The 24,313-nt window shown below is 48.9% G+C and overlaps 1 protein-coding gene across 1 annotated transcript in view; it reads left to right on the top strand.

Annotated features, from left to right (window-relative positions):
• DSCAML1 (DS cell adhesion molecule like 1) overlaps nucleotides 1–24,313 on the top strand; it is a 340,661-nt gene that overhangs the window by 5,602 nt on the left and 310,746 nt on the right. The window contains exons 2-3 of the mRNA XM_063094153.1: nucleotides 10,777–11,094; nucleotides 14,311–14,457. Of these exons, the coding sequence (XP_062950223.1) occupies nucleotides 10,777–11,094; nucleotides 14,311–14,457 (465 nt within the window). The remainder of the gene's footprint in view (nucleotides 1–10,776; nucleotides 11,095–14,310; nucleotides 14,458–24,313) is intronic.

Below are 24,313 nucleotides of genomic sequence, written 5' to 3'. Positions count from 1 at the left end.
CTGGATGTCCCTGAGAAGCCCAGCGCACTCCCTTCCCCTGGACATGGCCAGTGGAAGCAGTGGAAATGTGGAGGACAGAAGTTGGGTCCAGACTTGGATTTGAGGGTGAGGCAAAGGCCAGTCTCTTATCTGCCAAAGGAAGGCTGGGGTTGGTTGTTAAATCTCCACCATGGTTGCACAGAGTAGGAATTATTCTGGGATAATGCCGTAAAACCTATGTAAGTGCTCCTCATAGGGTGAGCCTCATAACTGTGGCTGGATGGATTTCTGTCTGTCCCCGCTGGGAGGATCGTCTCTATTTTTCAGGTAGTTTTGTGTGTAGAGAACACCCTTGGCAGCCCATGACCTTGGGGGTCCCTGGGCCACTAGTGCCTCCCTCCGTGACCCATTCTGCCACAGGGAAGCAGCATATGACCCAGAGGTCAAGTGCTGCCCATGGCAGGTTGTGGCCTGTGGGCGTCATGAGTGTTGGGGAGGCTGTGTGCTCTGTTGCACAGATGTTTGGCCAGCACTGCTTCAGTGTGAATAGCATTAGCCTTGGATTCCACCCATGCCACTCCAGCTGCTCCCCTCATCCATTTGGCCTCCCCTGCCCCACCTCCCCATGCCCTTGCTGTACATGAGGCTTGCACTGAAGTTGCCAAGGTCACCATCTTCATTAAGAACAGTTATTCAAATGGTAGCTGCATATTCATTAAACTGATTCTAAAGAGGGGTGTGTGTGTGTGTGTGTGTGTGTGTGTGTGTGTGTGTGTGTGTGTGTGTGTGTGAAAGAGCATTGCCCATGGGCCTAGAAAACAAGGCTCAGGCTGTCTAACCTAGGCAAGTTGCCTAATACTTCACGTGCCTCTATTTCCTAATCTGTGAAATGGGCAAAATAACCTCTGTCCTGGTTGTCCCACAGGGCAGTTGTTATTGTATGTGTGCAAGAAGAATGAAAGGCATAAAACGATCTATCATGTGACAATGCTTTTGTACACTGAGCGAGGGAACATATGAACACACACATGTAGAAACCACAGCAAACCAGTTTTAGCCTTATAAATACTCTGCTGAAATGTAAGGTATAATTACTGTCATTTCATCACACAGGAGCGATGAAGGTCTCCCAGCTGTTTGTGGCTGTCTCCCCCTCCGTGAACCCCCACATAGGAAGAATTTTCCTAGCCTTTGCTTTTCATCATCATGGGAACAGCTGATGAGGCACAGCTAGGCTGGCAACAGTCTTCCTGGGGCAAACTTGGCAGATTCCCTGTGGCCCCAATGCTGGTGGGAGTGGGTAGAAGCCTCCCTGACTCCCTCCTCCATACCCCTCCCAGGTCCTCAGGTGCAGGTTTAGTCCATAGCCCTCTGGACTGATCCCTTAAACGGTGGTTCTCCCTGCAGGGAATCCACAGCCTTTTGTGGGAAGAGCAGTGGGCACAGAGTCCCACCTTGTTTGACCTCATTTGAGGCCACAGCACTCACTGGAATCCCTGAGAACCCTGCTGAATCAAGGATCATGGACACCCTGCTTCTGGGATGGCCTGCTCAGAGCCATGGGGTCGGGGGGAGATTAGGGAGACCTGCTTTGGGGTGGGAGGGGGAGATCCAGGTGACTTCCATGGGTAACAGTCTTTCAGGGTTGGAAGGCACCTTTAAGGATATGAAATCCGTTCCCTAGCCGGATGCCTGATTCCCTCTGCAGCTTCCCCATGAGCGGTTCTCTTCCTCTGCTCCAGCACTTCCAGCAACAGGGAACCCCTTCCTTGCAAAGCAGCTCTTCCTGGTCACGCAGTCCCGACTATTACAGAGCTCATCCTTAGAATGAGACAAAGCCTGTCATAGTCTGGTACCTTCTACTCACTGGTCCTGGCTCTACCTTATGGGCCATACAGATAAAGGGAAAGCCCTCTCCTACCTAAACACTCTTCGGCCACTTATGGTCGTATATGCGGCCCGCCTGAGGCCCCTCCTCCAGATGCACAGCATCCCTCGTTCTTCTGATGCTCCCTCGTGTGACATCGTTTCAGTGCTGCCTGGTGCTCCTCTGTTCCTGGGTTGCTAGTTTTCTGACAGTGGGATGGCCAGAACTGAAAGAACACTGGCTAGCTGTGTCCCTGGGGGAAATGACTCCACCTCTCTAGGCCTCAATCTCCCCTCTGCGAATGGAGGAGATTGGACAAAATAATCTCTTAAATCCCTCTAGCGTTAACAATCTAAATCTGGGATTCTCTGGGGACAACTGTGCTGTCTGAGCCGACTCCCTAGAAAGAACTTCTGGCCATAAGGGACCTTCCTTTGACAGGCCTTGTCTAGAAAGGGTTGGAAGATTAAAGAGTCTGTCTGACTGTCAGCTGTTGCTCATAACTTCTCCTGGAGCCGATGGTACAGGAGCCATGTAGGTTGAAGGATAGCTGCCTCTTTACTGGATTTCATAGGGTTCTGGCTACTGGCTATAGGAACTATGTTTGTGTTAATAATCTTAAAAAAACAAAAAATAAAACCAAAAACCCCCCATGTTTCTGATGGGTGGAGCACTAGAGGTTAGCATTTTTCATTGGAATTGGAAGTAGGGATGGGGCAGGGTTTTTTGGTCATCTCAATGACTAGGGTAGGGAGCTGCTGGCATTTAGTTGGGGGAAGGATGAAATGTCTGATGCCTGGAACAGTCCCAAATAAAAATTGTCATATCCCATATTGCTCTTCTTTGACAAACACCCCTTTTATTAGTCCATTTCTGTTTCTTATAGCAAACTACCTGGAACTGGGTGGTTTACAAAGAAAAACAAAATTTATTGCTTATAGTTTCAGAGGCTGTAAGTCCAAAGTCCAAGGAACACATCTGGGGGTGGTGACAGTGACCCAGGGGTCTCACATTACAAGATGGTGGAAGCAGAGAGAGCAAGAGAGCAAGAGAGACCCTCTCTTTTAAAGCCCTCAGAACCACGCCACTGACCACCATTTTTGATTCATTTGCTATAGCATGGTCCACAATCCAATCACCTCTCCAAGGCCCCACCTTTCAATTACCGTAATAGGATTTTCCACCCTCTAAACAGTCACAGTGGAGGCCAAGTTTCTAATACGTAAAACTGGAGGGGGCACAATTCAAGTTTCAGGGAGTTTTGGGGGGACTTAATTCAATCCACTACACCCCCTCCCCCCCACCCAGTGTGCTCACACCTTGGACATAGTCTGAGTCTACCCCGTGTGCGCCCGTTGAGAAACGCAACCTGGAGTGAGGGAGGCCTGGGTTTGAAACGCAGCTTTGCCACTGCTAGCTGTGCCATGCCAGGAAGTCACTTGACCTAAGAACCTGTTTTCTTATCTGTAAAATGGGGTCTTGAGCAGTAGCTACATTTAAGGATTGTTGTAAGAATTAAATGCTCAATAATAAACAAATGCTGAAAACAAATGGTGGCGATGGTGAAGATTGTGGTAAAGCAGGCATGCTGGGTTTGGGAGGAAGTCATAGGCACAAGGCTGGGACTTGGTCCCAGCTGCTCCATCTTGTCCAGGGACAATACCAGTTCGGGTTGCCTGATAAATGCTCTGATGCTGTCTGATAGACTCGCCTTACTCCCCCCAGGGTCTACACTCAGGCTGTCCCCAAGGTATGAGTGAACACACAATTACGGGGTTTTTGGTGGAGGAGCCAGACCCAGTCTAGCTGGTCCTCACCTGGATTTTGAATGGACTTGGTGGTTGAGCTGAGGCCCTGCTGGTTGATCCTGTCTGGGCCCAATCTTTCCAACTGTGGGATGAGAACAGTCAGAGTGGAGGCACAGAATATATCTCCTGTAAAAACCTCTGTGTGGAAATGCAGTGAAATAATCAACCTTGCAAATCTGTGTAAGAAAACTCACCAGCCCACATCTGCATAAGAACTCTGCGTGAGCCCTTGGGGCAGCGACCGCGTGGCTATTGCAATCTCTATTGTTATTGATCACACGACTGTTATTTTATTAACTTGGTCACCAAATGAAGTTAATGAATGTGGTGGTTAGGTCTTGCCAGCCAAGCCAATGAGAACTGTCTGTTGTTGGGAAGGTGATATTAGAAGTCCAGGATGGCAAATCTACTTTTTCTAAAGACTGTTACTCTGAATATAGACAGAGGACCCCTGCATGAGAAATAAAATTTTGGGCCCTATGACAGACGTGGTGAAATCTGTTATCTAAGGCTCTGCATTTTTAACGAGCACTCCAGGGGATTCTTATGCATATTAATGTTTGAGAACTACAGTTTTAAGTTTTATTATTCTTAACATCGTAGGTGAACAGTGAATATTTGTGGCATAAGGATTCATTTTTCCACAAATACCTACTGCTTCCCTACTGTAATAATACTTACAACAACAGCCACAAATACTTAGGTGGTGCCAGGTACTTACACACACCAGAAACTGTCCTAAGTTCTCCATCTATATTACCTAATCCAGCCATAACGACCCTTCAGGTAGATGTTGTCACCCACATTTTATAGATAGGGAAGGCACAGAGATAATCTTGCCTGAGGTTACAAACACTCCTTGTAAGTGACGTAGTAGTGACTGAAACCCAGAAAGTCTGTCTCCAGAGTCTGGGCTTTTCACCACTGCCCTAAGTGCCCAGTGCTGTGCCAAGGGGATGGAGTGAGACCTAGACAGTCGCTGCCCTCAGGGAGCTCATAGCCCTGCCCTCTTGGTCCTGCCCACTCCTCCTGCCCCTGTTCCCCTGCAGACCTTCCACTTCCCCTACCCATGCTTGCTATGCCAGGGCAAGGATGCCCCTTGCAAAATCTTGCCCGTCACTGAGGGGGCACAGGGGTCCCAGCACTGGCAGATACTCCTGGATAAAAAGTCCAGTGAATGAGACGAGTAAACATTGTAAGGGAAGAAAACAAAATGACTCGTCCTCCCTGTGGAGGTGGTGAGGTATTAATAGTTCAGTCCCCTCAGGTTGTCATTTACGATGATTAGAGATGAGGACGTGGGGGTGATTCAGTGTGCACCTCACAGGAAGCCTCAGTCGGTCGGCTCCTCAGACTGCAGCCAGACACCCCCATCCCAGCCCAGGCAGGTGGGGTGTGAGCCCAGGACATGGTGTCGAGTTTCCTTCTGCAAACTAATCCTCATGCCCAGACAGCAGCGGAGGGAGAGCGCGAGAGTTGATGTGATGGATATTTAGGTTTCAGCGGTGACCCTGGGGGCAGCCCAAATGCCTGGGGGCGATTTCTGGTTTAAAAATATTGCTGCACTATTTCTACACTTCTAATCTCCTAGCGATTGGGAGCCTGTTTTATGAAACACAGCATCAGGGTGGTGCTCAATGTTAAACGGCAGAGAAGATTAAATGGGTTTAAGTCTGGGCGTCTGTCACATGACAACCAAGCACATAACTTCCATTTTCTATTAAAAATCCATTTCCCCCTTTGACCAGAGGAAGCTTTGCTGTTGATCTGAGCGTGTCTTTCTCTTTATTTATGAAATGTCCCCCTCCTCTTCTTTCTTTCTGTAAATATGCCTGGTTCTGTCTGCAGAGGGAAGAAAGAGTTGGGGGGAGTGAGTAGGATTTGGGGGGAGTGACTAGGATTTGGGGGGAGTGACTAGGATTTGAGCGGAGAGCAGGAGTCTCTTGTCAGGGGATTTGCTATCCAAATTGGGAATGGCTTGGTGGGAAGAGGTAAAACCTCATAAGGCCCCAAACTTTGAACTCTTCAGTGTTGGGACAGATAAACCCTGGGCTTTGGAGGCAGACTGACCTCTGTTGAATTTTGGCTCCATCTCTTTCCAGCTGTACGATCTTGGAGAAGTTATCAGGACCCCTCAACCTCTTTTTCCTCACCTGTAAACCAAGACTTACAGGACCCCCACCTCATACCTCTGTGTGAAGATTAAATGAGAAAATGCCCTTGAAGCACCCCAGCCCAGAGCCTAGCACACAGTAGGCGCTCCGTAAAGTTAGTCTCCTTTTTTCCAAGAATTCAGTACTATTAGTTAGACCAAGTCTTCACGGAAACAGGCATCCTGCCAAAATGCAGTTAGGCATAGGGCGAGATTTTGGATAATCTCAGTCGCCACCGTCAGGGGACACCCTGCACCGTGCTTTTCCACGCTTGTGGACCTCCGGGTATTCCCCACTGCCTTCCACAGTGTCAGCCCCTCAGTCCCGCTGGTTTTACCTCTTCTCCTCAAGCCCTCCCAGTGTCCCAGCATGGAAGGTTTCTGCAGGGTCCCCCAAACGTGCCCTACCCATTCCTGCCGCTGTGTGACTGTCCAGGCTGTCCTTCATTGGAGTGTCTTCTTATGTCCCATCCTACCATCTCACCCATTCAGATCTTTTCTCCATGCTCAGCTCACATTCCTCCCCCACCCCCACCCCCCATGCTTCTCAAAGCTTTTCTCTGGCTGTTGAGTAACTTACCTGCTCCCTCCCCATGGCTCTTGTTTCTGAATCAGTACTTTCAACCCTTCCTCCCTGTCCCTGGCCCCACGATGTTGTTTAACCCCCTACCCTGTTTGCCAACACCTTTACAAGCTCCTGGAAGGTGGGGCCATTCTCCCTTGTCTTTGATGTCTCCTACCATACCTGGGATACTGCGGAGCCTGTGGCTGGTGCTTGGTAAATAACTCTTGAAGGGACACAAAGTCTTTCCTGGTCCCTGGGTCTGAGAGGACCTGGGGGTGGGGACGCGCAGGCGAGGCACGGAAGGGTGTGGGAGCCAGCTGAGAGGAAGTAGGGGTTGGAGAGGAGTTTGAATTCTGCAGAGCTGCAGGGTGGAGCTGTGCCCTGGTCATCCTTTGCAGTAACCTTAGGCACCCTTGACCCCTCAGGGAGAGCTGGGACTAGAGTAACAATCCCCATCTCTCATATTCATACATCCCTATTGTGGGGAGCAAAGAACTTTCATGCTCCAGCTCACCTGCTCAGCAGCCCTGGGGACAAGTAAGATGCTGCAATCGCCACCCTCCTCCCCAGAAAGGCTAAGCAGCTTGCCTGAGGTCATACAGCAAGTGAGGGGAGAGCCTCAAGAGGGAAGGTGGTTCTGTCAGACCCCCGACCCAGGGCTCTGTCTGTGGCACCGTCCCTCCCTGTGCCTCTCCAGGCTTGCTTTGGCTTTGCCACTGCTCTAAAGATTCAAATAGGAGCCTGAGAAGGAGAGGAAACCCCCACTGTAGAGGCCACACCAGACCCCATGAGGTCAGAGTGAGGACCTCAGGCCCCTGCTACTCCCATGGTTGCCTGGGTGACTGAATGTACCCATTGCTTCTGTGGCCACTCACCTTCTGCCCTTGTGCCTAGCCTTCAACTTGGCATATAGCAGAGACTTGAGATATTTGCTGGCTAGTACCTCAGTTTCCCCTTCATAGATTTGCTCACTCCTTTCTTTCTCTTGGCAGATAGGGTGAGGCTAAATTAATGTTTACTTAAGAGCTTCTGCATTCTGAGCTGACAGGTGCCTTGTGATAGTAAAATATGAACCCAACATAAGTGCAAAATGCTATTGTTTTACACCTGAGGGTGATGTTTCATAATGGCAATGCACTGTCAGGGCCGTAAGCAGAAATGAATGGTATGTCTAATCCTCCCCAGCTCCCCCAGACTCAGAGGACAGCAGCTCAAATCCCAGGGTGGGAGAAATATGAGGCTACTCTCCTTTTGCTATAAATCTGCCATTTCATCAGCCTTGACAGGTGGCTGGACAATCCCAGTCAATTCATCAATTAAATCTACCCATTTGTAGTTGCTGGGAAGCTTGTGTCCTTGGCTCTGGCAAGATCCGAGGCCTGGAAGTGCAGGAAGGCTGCTGTCATTGTAGTTGATGCTCCTGGTGGGCAGAGGGTGCCGGGGAAGGAAGGGGCTGTCACCGGGAGGCAGGTAGAGTGGGATGGATTAACAGCCAGGAGAGAAGAGGACTCAGAATGTGTGTTTGGGTTGGGATTGGGATGGAGGAAAGAGTGGGGAGGGGCACTCAGCCTGGAAAACCAGATTTTGTGGTTCAATTCGTCTTCAGCATGGTTTGTACAGCAAGTGGTGCCTTCTTCCGGCTCTGATGTAATGCAAAGTCAGGTTCCAGTCCCAGCTCTGGCACATGCACGTTGTACAACTTTGGGTAACTTCTTAGAGTTTTAATTTCCTTATCTGTAAAATATCCCTACAGAGTTATGACTCCTATATAATAGAAACGTAATATTTGGAATGGGCCTGGCACTGAGCCTGGCCTGTAGTTAACAGTGAAATCAGTGGTGGCTACTGTTACTGCTGGAGGTACCATCTTTACGGAGGGCAACATCGTACTTATCCTTAAGTGTTTACTTACCCTCTCCCAGGAGTCACACAGTTCTGAAAGCCTCTCTGTCAGGGATCTTCCTCTGTTTCCCGAGTCCATTTGTCAGGCACAAAGTAGAATCTTTCTGTACCTTGATGGATTTTGGCTTCCAAAATCCGTGCGGCTGCCATGGTGAAGGTGTCTGATTAACTAGGTTGTCTCCAGAAGCTCCCAGAAGCCCAGAGCCATGTCCCTGCTCCCAAAAGCTAAAGATTGTCTGAAATCACCAGAGTCTAACAGGGGCTGCTCCCTGGAGAAATGTTTGTATGTGTGTACTTGGGTGTGTATGCGCATGTGTATTAGTCCTGTTCTTGGCCAGCTGAAAGTGGAAGTTGATGGCTGGGTTGTGTTTGAGGAAGGTGAAGGTCCCCTCTTTATTACTGCAATTGTCACACTGTGGCCATACATCAAGAAAGCAACTCTGGGGTCAGATTGCCTGAGTCGGCATCCCAGCATTTGGTCTCTCACTGCCTTAGTTTTCCTCATCCGTAAACGGGGATAATAATAGTACCTAGCTCAGGGCTGTTGGGAGAACTAACGGAGGTCACACGAGCAAAGTGTCTGGCACACGGAAGAAGCTTAGCATGTATTCGTTGAGTGAATCTTGGTGAGAAAGCTTTTCAGAAGGTGAGCTGGCTCATGGGAGTGGGATCTGGTAAGTGTGGATCCTAAGAGAAGCCCCCCTATGCCTCGGTTTGCTTACCTGTGACACGGTATGATTTCATGGTGGGGAATACTCTGGTAACTGTGAGCTGGGCATGCTTTGGGAGCTTCTGAGGGTCCCCCACAGAGCAGACTTGCTCAACCACCAACCCTGTAACTGTCACAAGGGAGGCAGCGTGAGGAGGAGGGTGGGAGGCAATGTGGCCCACCCCGCTCTCTCCAAGTGCCTTTCAGTCCCTAAGGGTGCAGTGCCTGGTGGGGACAGCAAATGCATTTGCTGCTAAGAGGAGGCCCCTGACACCGCAGCAAGGAGCCCGCGCGAATGTGTTTTCCAGCACCGCTGCTAATGGCTTCATCACGGCTTTTTATGAGACGATGTGAATTGCTCTGGCCAATGAGGCTTAATGGCCTTCCTCAACGAGCTGCCCGGTATATTCTCCCTAGAGGCTCAGCTTAGAGTTAAGCCAAGAATATTAATACAGCTGGATATGGGTCCTCCCCCTTCCCATAAAGTTGTGGAAATTGAGGTCAAGTTGGGTCCCCTGCAATGTTCTTTAAACAAGCAGCAGAGAGGTTTGTTTGCTCCTTGATCTTCCTAGTAGAGAGGGAGTGGCTTCCAGCTGGAGACCTGGGACCAGGTCCTCTCTCCCCCTGAGTTTGCTTCCACTTGTCTGGAGGTAGCCTTCTTAAAGGGGCAGGCTCCTCGGGAGGGAAGGTGGACCCCTGATTCTAACATTCAGGGCTGCTGGGATAAGAGCAGGAAACACGAAGGCCCTGTGCTGGGATGAGAGGAGCAGATAGCCCATCCTCCCTGTCGGGTGGCCCTACCGTTGTCAGCTGTAGCCATGAGCACATTCTCCTGCGCAGTTGAGGGTTGGGATGGCAACATGTCAGAGATGGACGGGGGCTTTGAAGTCTTGCCCACTCCTCCCCCCATTTTACAAGGGAAGGAGCAGATGACCAGAGAGGGGAAGGGAATTCTGCAGTCAAGTGTGTCTGGGCTGGGTTTAGAGGCAGGGCCTCTTGCTCCCCGAGCCTGATCTTATCCCCCACCTTACTGCTGGTCCTCATTCAGCCCTTTGTGGTAATACATTTTCCAAATCGACCTCCAGGGGTGGGAGACAGCTCTCAAGGTCTCCTACACTCTCCCATCTTCCAGGTGAGGATCCCAATTCCTGCAGCCGTTCCTCCTAATACATGGTTTTGAAATCATTTACCTTTTGTTTGTGGGATGGTGGAAAGAGCACTAAAATCCTCTTTAGGAGTGATGGTTTCAAGTGTCCCATTCCGTAACTTAGCTGTGTGATCTTAGACAAATCCCGTAACTATTCGCAGGCTATAAAAAGAGGTGATAAAAGAGTGATACCATCTCCTCTCAGAGTTGTGCAGATGAACCCAGGTAAAGGGTAGGAACCTGCTGTATGCAGTAGGTGCTCTGTATGTACTCATTTATCTAATCATTCCAGTGTCTCTCCTCATGTGTGGATGTCAACAGCAAATCCTGGCTTTGGACCCTTCAACACAGAATGTGTGTCAGCCACCACCACCCCCCCATCCCGGCCCCCATGGACTTGTCTTGGCATGGAGGATGAGACTTTCAACCTTTGTCATTCCTGTGCAAGGTTGGAAGCTTCTATAGATCAGGAACTCATATTCACCTTTGCCAGTGCCTGGTGTATAGTCAGCGCTCAATAATTCTCATTGAACGACTGATGCTTGAAGGTGGGATGAATGCTGGCTGTTACAGGCCTCCGTGGCCTACCTGGATGCAGTATTCTTAGAGCTCATCATAACTGAGTCTCTCTCCTGCCTCCCCTGCAGCCCGCCCTGAAGATGTTGGCACCAGCCTCTACTTTGTAAATGACTCCTTGCAGCAGGTGACCTTTTCCAGCTCTGTGGGGGTGGTGGTGCCCTGCCCAGCCACGGGCTCCCCCAGCGCGGCCCTTCGATGGTACCTGGCTACGGGGGACGACATCTATGACGTACCACACATCCGGCACGTCCATGCCAACGGGACGCTGCAGCTCTACCCCTTCTCCCCCTCCGCCTTCAATAGCTTTATCCACGACAATGACTATTTCTGCACCGCGGAGAATGCTGTCGGCAAGATCCGGAGCCCCAACATCCGCGTCAAAGCAGGTAAGGGACAAGATGCCCACTGCCCAACTGGGAAGCTCAGTAGGAAGGGCTGGCATAGAGACTGGGGTCCACAGCGCCATCGTTCTGAGGATGGGAGGGTACAGTGCTCGGGGGCAGGGGTTGGAAGAAATCATTTACACAAAGACAGGTTTGTTGTTTTCCTTTGAATCTTAGTTCTGCCACTTACTGTATGTCCTTAGGCAGAGAAGACACCTTTCTAAGCCTCGGTTTTCATATCTGCAAAGTTGATGCTAGCACATACCTCCTGCATCTCTACATGTGATGGTTAATGAGAAAGCGCACATTTCAATACAGCACTCACTTCAGCCTTTGACTCATAGAAAACATGCAGTTTCTATTTTTTTAAAAAAGCCTTTTATTGAAATTTATAAAGAAAAGGGCACATATTATAAGTATGTAGCTTGATGAATTTTCTCAAAGTTCAAATACCCAGATCAAAAAATACAACATCAGCACCTCAGAAGCCTCCCATATGGTTTTTTGGGGTCATAATTCTCCTAAGAGGAACCACTATCCCGACTTATAACAATACAGGTGTTTGCCTATTTTTGTTCATTGTGTAAATGGAACCCTACAGTATGTCTTCTCTTGAACCTTTTGTTTACTCTTCTGTTTGTGGGTTACCCTATGGTTGTGCACAGTGGTAGGTCGTTTGCTCTCATTGCTGGAAAGTATTCTGTTGTGCGACTGGACTGCACTTTACTTGTCCATTCTACTGCTGATGGGCATTTGAGTATAACCTGTCTCATGAGAGCAGGTAGAAGTCATGATGGAAAACTCTTAGCAGTGAAGGATTTGGGTTTTTGGAAGAGTTGATGGAGGCAAAGAAGCGAGGATTTCTCAGGCGGTCTCTTTAAAGAAGATAGAAAGTCTCATTTCTCTGGGTTAGGTCTAGAGGTGAGGGGATGGCTTAAGATCAGCTCTTCTTACCTAGGCTATTACGAGACACTGGTGAATCATTGTCAGTGGTAAGGTGTACTGCGAGGAGTGATAAAGCACTGAGGTTTGGGGAAGGGTTTTCTTAGAAGGGCTTTTTGGGTGGGAAGGGGCAGGGGGTGTTCTAGCCAGCTCACTGCAATGGCACCGAGCCTAGGGCACCATCTTTCCTGCTGATTGTGTTGGGCAGACTCAGAAGAGTGATTCTGGGGAGGGCCTCCCAGCCAGCATGCCTAGTGACAGACCCTTTCTGACTTCTGGGTCCTACTGCCTTAGGAGTGCCTCTCATGAGGACAAGGTTCCAAGTAGCTGAGAGTAGGGGTGCGATGGAGGGAGAGCTCTGCTGTAGGCCATCGGTTTCTATAGGGTAGACCATAAGCCCTTAGCACCCAGGGCCATGCTCTGGGTTTCTCCCCTCCCTGGGCTCCCCATGGAATCTTTTTTTGGGAGTAGGTCCTTTGCGCTGTTCCCCTAATGCAACACCAAGTGCTGGGCTGGGAGCCCTGAGGTCTGGATTTAGAGTCTAGTTCTGGCTTCCACAGCTTAGAGAATTGGGCTAAATGGAAGGGACATCATGTTTCCTGTGACGTGCCTGTCATTAGGTGAGGATGCAGTTTTCACAGTAAGTCTGTTAAGTGTTTTTTTACAAATGAGGGCACTGAGACAAAGAGAGGTTAAGTCACTTGCCTAAGGGCCTGTAGCCAGTTAATCACAGAGGTGCAGCTGTCATGAAAAGCAGCATTGTTGCAGTGCTTTCCATGGGCTGGCCTTTTACATGCTGTTTTACAAATGAGGAAACTGAGGCTGCAAAGGTTGACTAACTGTTGTCCAGGATCACACAGCTGGCCACTAGAGGGGGCGGGGCCTGCTGGCTTGATGCTCCTTACTGTTAGCCTCCTGACTCCCTGGGACCGACCTCCGTACTGCGTGCTGCACCACGCTTTCCCTCCACCTCTCTGCCTCCCTCCAGGGTCAGCTCCCCTCATTCTCCTCTGTGCTCTCCCACATCTGGAGGCAGTGCCCTGCCCAAGCCCACAGAAGGGCTGGACCACAGCCCAGAGAGCCAGCAGTAGCTTTCCTCTCTGTCTCTCCACCTTCACTGCATCTCTTTCCCATCACAGCCACAATACGGAGAAGGAGGAAGAATAAAGACCTGGGGAGGGCCAGATCAACTGGAAACACAACTAGTTAGGAGGCTCCTGATGATGCCAGAGGGGCTGCATATGCACAGCTGGTTGGGGGGGGGGGTCTGGCAGGGGGAGGAGGAAGGTGTGCTGCCCAGATGCCTGCTGAGGGACAAGGTTGGTAGGCAGCGGGGCTCTGGATGTTCCAGCTCTGCTTGGCAGAGAAGCGGAAGGATCAAGTTGGCCAAAGACTGGGTAGAGGCAGGACCCTCAATCTACTTTCTAATGCTGGATCAGTCCACCTATAGGACCTGATACATAGAGCGGCTGCAAGTGACAGTGCCCCAGAACAATCTTGGGAGCAAGGCAGGAGGTGGACACTGTGGGAGAGGGGATGGGTCTGAAGGCAGGGCAAGGCTGGGGTGGGGGAGTGCTCTAGAGGCTGCAGGACTGTCAGGAAGTAAGAGAAAGCAGCAAGGATATTTTGTTTTGGAGAATCTTGGAGACTGTGACCATGTCTCTGAGTTCTGCATTCTCAGAGACAATCACAGTTTCAAATGTTGTCTCCCATTGTCCTTATAAACCACCTAGACCTTCCAGAAAGTTCAGTATCTGAACTACATTTCTCAGGCTGTCTTTCACACTGAAATGGCACAAAACTCTGTTGTCAGATCACGTGTCATGAGTTTTATTTTGGCAAATTACAGTCCAAAATAAAAGGAATAGCATGGGAAATCCAGTTTGGTTTCTCTAGGGGAATTCTATCAAATTCCCTTATTAGCTACACACCCTCTTGTTGAATATAATGACATTGCAGGGTTTAGGTGCTGTCCTCAAGACCCTTTCAATCTAACTAACACAATTCACTAATACTTGCCAAACTGGGAAAGGTTGGAATTTGGATGTATAATCTCATAGAGGAAGGCTAGACATTTTGGAGCGAGAGTAGCTTGTCCAGTGGGGCGGGGAGGAGGTCGATGGAGAAGGAGTTGCCCAGACAGGAACAAGGTCACGGCAGGAACGTCTGGGCTGGGTAAGCAGGAGATGGGAGGACAGAAGTGAGGAGGTGAGGCTGCGGGTGCTGCCCCCCATATCCTTGTGACACTCCTCTTCCCCACTCCCAATCTCTCTACAGTCTTCAGGGAACCCTACACCGTCCGGGTGGAGGATCAAAGGTCAATGCGTGGAAACGTGGCCGTCTTCAAGTGCCTCATCCCCTCCTCAGTGCAGGAATATGTTAGCGTTGTGTCTTGGGAGAAAGACACAGTCTCCATCATCCCAGGTAAGAAAGAATCAAGGGTGTGGCAGGCAGGAATGTTTGGGTGGAGGAGGGATAAAGTAGAGGCATCTGAATCAGTTGTTGAGCTAAGCAAGAGCTTGAGATTGGTCTGGTGGGTGATTTGTTATTAGTCTGGTGGTGCTTCAGCAAAAATGCGTGCTTGGTCTCGGTCTGTACATCTCCAGGTGGGGGGGTGAAGACCTGCGTGCCCGTGGCCTCTGCTGGGTGTGTGAAGGTCCCGTTAGACAAGGGGTGGTTTCTGTTCCCCCACAGGAGTGGGGGCCACCATCCTTCCTGACCACTGGGGTTTTGTGTGACCTTGCTCTAGGGAGTGGGAGGCAAGGCTGGAGGCACCTTATCTGTGAAAGCTGCTTGAGAGGAGGATAAAAGGCTGGTTTGTGGTTTATGTTCCTGCATGGAATGACTAGAGCAATGAGCACTGGATCCTTCGAGAGGATTCTTCGAGTAAGCATGCATATGGGAATTTTTCATGAGTTGGCTAATGACTCCATCAGAATTCTAGCTGGCCTCACCCCATGGCAGCTGTTGGGAGATGGGGTTAATACCATGCTGTAGGTTTATCTCATTAGAGCTGCTGTGATTGTGAATCCCTCATTATTGGTTCTTATTTCTCTCTGCAAAGTTGTCCCTCCAACAGAAAAACAGGTCTAGAAACCTCAAGAGAGGACCTCAAGTCCTTAAAATACCTCTAGGCTTCTAGTTACAAAACTGCAGGATTTTCCACCACTTACTCCTACATTTCTGCACATTGTAGAGCTTCTGCTGCTTTTTCTTCCTTTCTCTACCAAGGACCTTTGTTTTCCTTTCCGTAAAATGGAGGAACTTGACCAGGTGTTCTCTGGGTGCCCCCCAGGCATGAGGTTCTTGTAGCTGGTTGTATGAATGATTCTTGTTCCTCAGGGTTTACAGGTTAGTTGGGGAAAACGGGATTTCTGTGCATGAAAGGGGTTAATCCTGCTCCTCGTTCAAATCCCTGGGGAGCTCTTTAAAAACACCAATGCTTGGGCCCAACCTCAAATCAATTAAATCAGAATTTCTCAGGAGTGGAATCTGGACGTCAGCATTTTCCAATACTCCCTAGGTGGTTCCAGTGTATGGCTAGGAGACGAACCAATGCTTAGGAATATTGACAACTAACATGGCAGGATAGTTTTTTGAGACATTAATTTGTGTTTGGGCCTCAGTACTTTTTTTCTTCTCTCTGTTCCAAGCAGATGACCAGACCATTATATCCCCTGGCTTCAGAGCTTGTAGCAGGACAGGGATCCAAAGTGACTTGAAGACAACTGCCTTTCCTGTCTTTTGTGAAACCATAGAAAAGGGTAGGATGGGTGTTCTGCTTGGGAGGGGAGCCTGTGAGGGCAAGGAACAAACAGGAGACAAAAGCATGCCAGGGCAGGACTGGTACTGTACTGCCAGTGGATGCAGCTGGAAAAGTGGGTGGACCCCATGAGGTGTCTGTGTGGGGGCCCACAGGGCCCGGGACTGAAGCCAAGATTCTTGTGTCCAAATGAGGCATGACGTGCAACCCAAGACCCAAAGGGATCATGCAGGCAGGGACCATGAGCTGGTGAGGACCAGAGGGACCCTGGGGAGTCCCTCTAATAAAGATGGAGACAATTTCCTGCCTATCTAGCAGAGTCAGATTTAAGGTGATTTAAAGAAGGTAAAGAAATGTAATATTTCTTATACACTTGAGTTTATGGACTAATCATTACCCATTAAAATAACAATAATAATTGTCATATTAAAATTTTTGAGTGCTTACCATATGCCAGGCACTGGGCTAAGAAACTTTGATATATGACCTCATTTTATCCTTGCAAAAGTCCTTAAATGTATTTCTGCCCCCTCCATTTTACAGAAGAGGAAACTGAGGCTCAACGAAATAGAGTAACTTCTGGGTCACATGTCTGTTAAGAAGAGGGTGGGGGCTTGAACCCAGGTCTGTTTTTTTTCAGCCTGTGCACTTAACCCACACAGAAAGGCCTTTTCCCACTTACACAAATGATCCAACAAAATGTTACTCTGGATACAATGGAGGCATTAAATGTGTGCTGTAGGCAATGAAGGTTTTGGCCTCAGTAAGGGGGAAAAAAAATCAATGTTGACTTTTGTGGGGAAGGCTTTGTGGAACCAAGTCTAGTGTAGTGATTAAGAGCCTAGAATGTAGGACCAGACTGCCTATGGTTTGAAACTCACTCCATTGCTTACTAGCTGGACAAGTAATTTACCCCCTCAGTTTCCCCAACTGTAAAATGGGTTCATAGGGTTCAAATAAGAATGGAATGAGTTATTGTATGTGTACTGTCTGACACATACTGAGGCCGTATTGTAGCTATTATTAGTTGGGAGAGACATCCTCCTCTTTGTACTTGCTGTTTTCTGTTGTGTTGTATGAGTTTCTACTATGTAACAAATTCCACATTCCCCACAAACCTGAGTTTCCCAAGGGTGGGAACTGGGTTGTTTTCATCCACATGTCCCTGGCTCCTTCCACACTCACTCAGGGTAAATGCTCACTAACCGTCCAGTGAACAGATGAATGGATGGTTGTAAGAATTCTGAAGAAATCTGGAAACAGTAGGGACAGAACCATTGAAATAAGGATGAGCGCGGTGTCCGTGGGGTAGTAAGAAAACCAGAGCGGACAGCAGAGAAGGAAGGTTAACTGGCTCCTGTGCCAGAGCTGGAGGCAGTGAGCTTCCCCAGGCACCCTTGCAGTTGGTGCTTCAGGGCTGTCTTTGATGTTGAGGCTGGGTTGCTGGCCCCAAAGGGCACAATTACCAGGGAAGTGGCCTTGATGCTAATCTGCAGGGCTGTATTATTAAACTTTTCTTCTGTAGAACCCTTTTCTTTCCTTTGGCCTTGGAGAATTTTCTTCTCCCGCCCAGCCCTCCAGCCCCATCCATAATCATTCTAGATCCTTCTACAGCTATGTGTCAGATGCAGGGACAGCCTTCCCAAAGCTCACAAATCCAAATAACATGCTCCCAGAGGAATCCATGAGAGCCAGAGAGAGTGGAGTTTTGCCTCCAGGCTCTGGAGGTAAGTGACCAGAGCTTGGGCCCACTTGTCGCAAGCTTTAATTTTGGACAATGCAAGTAGTTTATTGATTTTTTTTTATAAAAATAGGATTGTCTGCTATCCATATTCACACGATACTCAGTGTGTGTGCTCTGTGTGTGTGTGTGTGTGTGTGTGTGTGTGTGTGTACTTTGAGTTGGAGAGGCTGAATGGTAGCTTCTCATGGTAGGGGGAGATTTAATGAATAGTTGTCCTGAAGGTTAAGGAAACATGGAGGAGCCAGAGTTACTTCCCTCTGACATTTCAGGGTAGGCTTCTGGAGAAGGGGGAACTGTGTTGCCTTTGATCTCTGGATCTGCAAGGGCTGGGCTCAGATTCTCCACACACCACAGGGCTGGCAGGAGCAGGTACTAGAAAGCAGGAGAGGGAATGGGAGGCTGATGTGAGCCAAACAGGGCCCCAGGAGGCATCCCCGTTGAGGAGAGCAGGTGCCCTGGGAGGAGGTGCCCATGGGTGGGTGCAGGTCCCTATGAATGGGAGCTGGCCCTCCACTGCTTCTTCCTGAGGGAGTCTGGGAATAATTAAAGACTTGGGACCTAAACAAGCTCCTTGAGTTGGGTATTTCTTTGCTCACAGGTTAGGCTTCCTGGCTAGTGTGGCTGTCCTGGAGCTGGTGATGGCAACTCTAATGGCTTCTTGGCTGTGCTTTTCCCAGGGTAGGGAGAAGTTTCCTTTCTCCAAAGCCACCCACCACACCTGGCCCCACTCGCCTCCCCCCAATTTCCCCTCCCTCATGCTGGTCATCTTCCTTCAATCCTGCTATTTAAAGATGTGTGCATAGAGCACAGAGCCTCTCCTCTTAGGTCTGGCAGACTCCCACCCCTGACTTCTCTCCAGAAGGACTTGGTCTTGGGGTGAACTGTCTCTCTGGAGTGGGCAGAGCGAGGGTGAGGAGGCCAAGGGCTGTAGCACAAACATAAATTGAAATTAAGGCCTCCAGTGAAGCCAAGATGTGGTTTAATTTCCCATCTGCATGATCACCATTACAATGCATGTTATTGGATATAAAGATAAATCCGGCCCTGTTCCTAATAGCTTTTAATTGCCACCAGACCTGATTATATTGATGTAGGCTCCTTGTGGGAGTTTCCCAGTGTGCATACTGACCGGCTGTTGTGGCCCCAGCAGGGAGGTTTGGGCACCACTCAGATGCAGGCCAGATGTGTCTGCTGCTGCTCTGGAAGACAAGCCTGTATCAGCCCCTTGTGCATGCAAATGGGCTCTGGGGTGCTGGGTTATCACCATGTCTTGGCCGGGCTGGGAGTGTGTTGGGGACCCTGTGTTGGGGAAGGGAGAAGATGCAGCAAGGAGGACTCTGGCCTGAGGGGTCCTGTCTGGAACGGCCCCCAGTGTGAGCATTCCCATCAGACAGTGCTCTCAGCTGCAGCCCACCTTTGCCAAGGCAGGTGGACCGACCAGCTTTTCTTCACCTCCCAGTAACTGATGCCAGAGTACCAAGGTGCCAAGTGGGTTTCATACCTCTTTCCATCCTGCCTGGTGTGCAGTGACCCCCTCCTCTGTCCTTTAAACTTGGTTCACATGTGACCTCTTCCATGTGGCCTGACATAAGCCTGCTGGGCAGACATTACTGCTCCTCTGGTTTCATTCCTGGTGCGCTTACGTCTTTCTGTCTTGCATTATAGGCCCTATTTCTTTCTGCCTGCTGCAGGTAGGTGTATAACTATATCTTTTTCATCTTTTTGTCCCCAGGACCAGCATAGCACTGTCACAGAACAATAGTAATAATAATAATAACAAGATTCATGATAGTACTTATCATGTATGGAGACCTCTTTTGGGTTAAGCATTTTACATATATTATCTCTAATCCTCACAATAACCCTCTAAGAGAGATAATGTTTTTTGTTTCATTTTTGGTTTTGTTTTCTAGTTTTATAAATGAGGATTTTGAGGCCCAGGGAAGTTGAGCAAGTTTCTCAAGACCACACAGCTAGTAAGGGATGTGGCCTTGATTTGAGCTGGTCCTCTGAGTCTCTCTCCTTCCTGCTGCCTCTCCAGAGCGGGCTCCTCATTAGGAATCGGCTGACCTCAGGTTTTGACATAGGAGTGGGGGCCCATCCCTGTCTCCTGCACTTGCCTGGGAACACAAATGTGTCACTACCCCTTGTGCTGACCTCTGGCTGTGTGCAGTGACCAGAGGCACTGGCTTTTCTGAAGGGCAACGATCTCCAGCTGAAAGAACAGTGAACAAAACAACCATTCTAACAAGAAGGCTTTATCAGGCACTGGGTCTGTTTTTGGCCCAGAGGGACACACAAAGACGGTCCCAATCTGGGAATTTAGGATTCAGCTCATGTTGTCAGCTCTCATGGATAGGGATGGATAATCTCAATACAATAAACAAATATGATCTTGGTTTGGCTTTGGAATGCAGATTCCACTTAATTACATTTTGCTTGGGCTGATACAAAGGTTATTTTGAATCTCATAAGTTTATACCAACTTGGATAGGTGATGGGCACAGACAAGAGAGTGACAAGGTGGTGCCTAGAAACAAGTTTGGACCACATGTAGGCCACAAATATTTGAATCACAGACTGTCAGAACTGGAAAGGGCCCTGGAGGTCAGGTAGTCCAGCCTCTTCATTGACTGACGGGGAAACCCAGACCCAGAGCAATGCTCTCTCACGCCATCTTTTCTCTTCTCTCCTGCTTGCTCTCAGGGCATGTGATTTTAACTACCCGTGCTACATTTTTCTTTTACTACCAGAATTTCTCCCTTCTTTGTCATGCTAAAGCCTACACATCTTTCAAAGTCTGATCCACATACCACTTTTTCCATGATGTCTTTCGTGATTTCTGCAAAGAATGGATTTAAGAATCACCCAGATAAACCTCCTTCCAGGGGATCCTTTTCTGAACTCCCTCTGAACTTTATCAGTTCCTCACTCAAGACACTAATCCTGTTTTGTCCTACAATATTTAAAAATCTGTATTATCCCCACTATGGGAATGTGTAATCATCAGGGGCAGGATCCATATTTTATTCAGACCCCTGTCCCCTCCAGTGCTCATAGGAGATGACCAGTGATAGTGGCAGAATGAGTCTCTCTCCGACTGGACTGTCACATGGAAGGGAGAAGTCGGGAGCTGTGCCTAAGGTCACACAGCAAATTGGTGGTGTTACCAGGATTTAAGCTTCGTAGTCCTTCATCTCCATGATGCGGAGTTGCTTCTGTGAGCTCCTCTTGTGATACTCTGCTATTTAGAGGCGGACTTGGGGATCTCAGCTCTCAGCTATTTAGGGCCATGGAGAAAAGGGGCTGGGCTGGTCAGCCTGGGCTAACGTCAAACACGTGACGGGCTCAAGGCAATTCATCCAATGGGGTTGGGCCCCTGCTGGGTTCCCGGCACAGTGCCAGGTCTTGCAGAGGAGTCCAGGCTGACCGTGATCTGTTCCTTCCCTTTGGGGGTCCCTATCTAGGTGCTATAGTATGTTGCCATGAAGAAGATGACACAATAGAGGTTGAGATTCTTTCTGAAAGCAGCAGCCCAGGAAGACATCCTGAAGGCAGAGGGCCTGAAGTCAGGTCCTGGGATACGTTACCAGGCCCACAAGGCAGAGAGAACATTTGGGTCGAGGTGACAGCATGGGCAAAGGCAAGCAGGCAAGGAGAGGATGGGGTGATCTGAGGACATGGCTGGAGGGTAAGACGTGTGGAGAGAGAAGTCTGCAAAGATGCCCAGGCCATTTAACTCAAGAAGGTCCTATCCAGTTCTAGGGAAGAAACATCAGGAACAACATGATAATAATGACTAATATTTACGGGACACTTCCTAAGTTGCCCGGCTCTGTTCTGAGCATTTTACCATGTTTCGCTCATTTGGTCTTAAGGGCAATCTGAGATGAGGGGACTATTATTCTTCCATTTTTCAGATGAGCAAGCTGAGGCACAAAGAAGCTAAGTACAGTGTTTAACGTTAGTAAGTGGTAGAGCCACACTTTAAACTTATGCATTCAGGCTCCGTTCTATGTGCTCCCACGAGCTGCACTATATTGTTTCACAAAGAATTAATATACAGAATATTTTGTAAAACTACTGCAAATCAATAAGAAAAAGACAACCCAACAGAAAGCTGGGTTACGAGCAGATAGCTCACAGAAGATGTAGTAAGATTTGGTGGAAAGAAGACAGGCTATGGAGTTGGCTAGTCTTAATCGGTGACCTTGAGCAAGTTACTTTCAAAGCCCCGGCTTATTCATCTGTAAAATGGGGACAAGAGAAGCTATTGCACATAGAATCCTTGAAATGGAAATCAGGCGTCTAGGGAGACTCAAATACTCAGATGGGGACGAAGTGGCTTAAATGCATCAGGGAAATGGCCCACTCAGCTTCCTAGGGTTGTCACCCCAGGGCCCATGCACTTCACCCTGTCTTCTCCTGAGACATCATCTCTCACCCTTCCCACCCCTGCTATCCTTTCTGGGTGCTGGGCCTGAGGTGGAACATGGGTAAGCTGGGGGGCGCAGGCAGCCAGAGGAATGCTGCTACTGGGATCATAGTTGGAGAACGGCTCCCCCTAAATGTGATCTTGAGAAAGCTACAAGGGACTGGGCTGAGATAGATGCCACTACAGTGTTTTTAACTCAAATATTCTATGATAATATCTGGGCAGAATGAGGGAGAATGACTGGAACGGAGTACTATTAATCTCTGTATTCACTAGTGCCTTGCATGGTACCTGATAAAAATTTTATGTTGAGGGAAGGAATGAAGGCATGTGTTTTGGTACCAGCATACTAAAGAGCAGCTCTGTAGACGGCCTGGTTCTAATCACCTGCATGTCATCTCATTTAATGTGCCTCATAACCCAATGAGCAAAGCATGTCACCCCCATTCTTAGGTATAAAGGGAATGAGATTCAGAGAGGCCAAGCAATGTGCTCGAGGTCACACAGCTTCCAAGTGGCAAGGCCTGGGCTTAGAGCTTTTGCCCCCAAACCCCAAGTTCTTTCTTGTAACAGTGACTCCAGCCTAGGGCTGGTCTAGAGACTCTTAACAATTTCCATTTCCCTCACCAAGGCAGTTATAGAAATGAAAAGGCAGATGATCCTTAATTTTGCTGCTGCTGTTTGTTTTGTTGGTGAAGGGGGCACCAGACTCAGACAGTTTTACATTCTTCCTCAAAGTGTGGAGAGAAAAATCCTACCTTCTAAAGCTGTTAAATACCCTTTGCAGGTTAGAGATTACAAGGAAGCACTCAGAAGCAGCAAAGGAATTATCTCCCTAGTCAGATGGCCTAAATTGAAATGATAATCATAATGATAATAATGGTAGTAAGAAAATGAGTGATCAGTTTTTGAGCTCTTATGTGATAAGTGCTTTTCTCTGTCATTTCATTTAATCTTCACAAGTGTCCTGTGTAGTAGGTGTTATCATGATCCCCATTTTGCAGGTGAGAGGCCTGAGGCACAGAGAGGTCAGTCACCTGCCCAAGGCCATAGAGTAGGAAGTGGTAGGGCAGGATCTGAGCCCAGGGCAGTTTGATTTCAGCTCATAGAGATGACTCGGGCCACCTCTCAGTCTGTGCCCTGAGGCCTACATCACCTTTCATTTGCTGTCTGGATTGTAATGCCTGTTCACTGGCCTCACCATATTGAATCCTCCCAACCACATCTTCAGGAGACACAGATTTAACAGTCTCATTTAACAGGAAACCAAGACTTGGGGGGAAGGAGGGGTCTGCCCAAGGTCACACGGCCAGGGAAGGGTACACCAGAACTCTAGTTTTGATGCCTGCACCCCAGGAGCTCTTCTGCGGTACGTGCCTGCAGCTCTTCTGGGTCCTCTTCTGAGGACCTACCTGCGGTACGTGCCTGCAGCTCTGCAGGACTCCTTCCAATATTCCGGCAGGTGGGCTGCTTTGCCGTTGGACTCCAGTTGGTTGGTTCCAGAACCATCAGCCGTGCTCCTCAGTCAAGCAGAAATGTCTCGTGTTCACAGGTGCCTCTGGCGGTGTGTGCATGTGTCGTGTTTTGCTTTTCCATTTAGTTCATGGCAGGCGCTGCATTTCCAGAGAACCCACTGGGTGAATTTCAGCAGATTTAAGACAATTGCAGGCAAACGCCCTGCCCCAGGATCACGCCGCAGCAGTGGACACTGAGCAAGCAGCATTGTTTGGTTAAGTTGGCACCTCTGTAAGTTACCCTGAAATCAGAGTGGGATTCTTTATAGAAGGTTATCCTACACATAAATCATCATTAGACTACCTCATTTTTGTTTAATGCCTACCTAACTGTGCTGTAGTCTAAAAATGTGTGTTTAGTGAAGTCAAGGGTTGCAGGGAAATTATAGGGTTTTCAAAAACCCATTTGCTTGGCTGGTGTTCACATCAGAATCAATCTTGCCTTTAGTTCTCAATCTCATTGCAAACATGCAGTATTCCTCGCCGAATTCTGGCATTTAATGTAGGGTGGCATTTATTCAGAAGAAGCCAACGGTGCTTACAGAATGGAGGAGCTATGTATAGATGGCACTTCCTGCCAAGCCCATGATCTTGAACTCGGTTGCATATCAGTGAGACATTGCCACCAGAACCAGAGCCACTGGAGACAGGGCTGTGGTTCAGAGCAGAGGCCTGCGCTGGGGGGTGGTGAGCAGGTGGTCTGCATCCGAAATGCCGCAGCCTCATGTGCACTAGCATGTAGTGGGCACTCAGACAATGTTTGTTGAATGCCTAGAGGAAGGTTTAACCAGAAGGATGACTGATGCTTTGGATTAGGTTTTAAT

Source organism: Cynocephalus volans, chromosome 4 (genome assembly GCF_027409185.1).
Source record: "Cynocephalus volans isolate mCynVol1 chromosome 4, mCynVol1.pri, whole genome shotgun sequence".
In the NCBI taxonomy this organism is placed as follows: domain Eukaryota; kingdom Metazoa; phylum Chordata; class Mammalia; order Dermoptera; family Cynocephalidae; genus Cynocephalus; species Cynocephalus volans.
The sequence above is the reverse complement of the archived record's forward strand: the minus strand, read 5'-3'. Positions and strand labels throughout refer to the sequence as shown.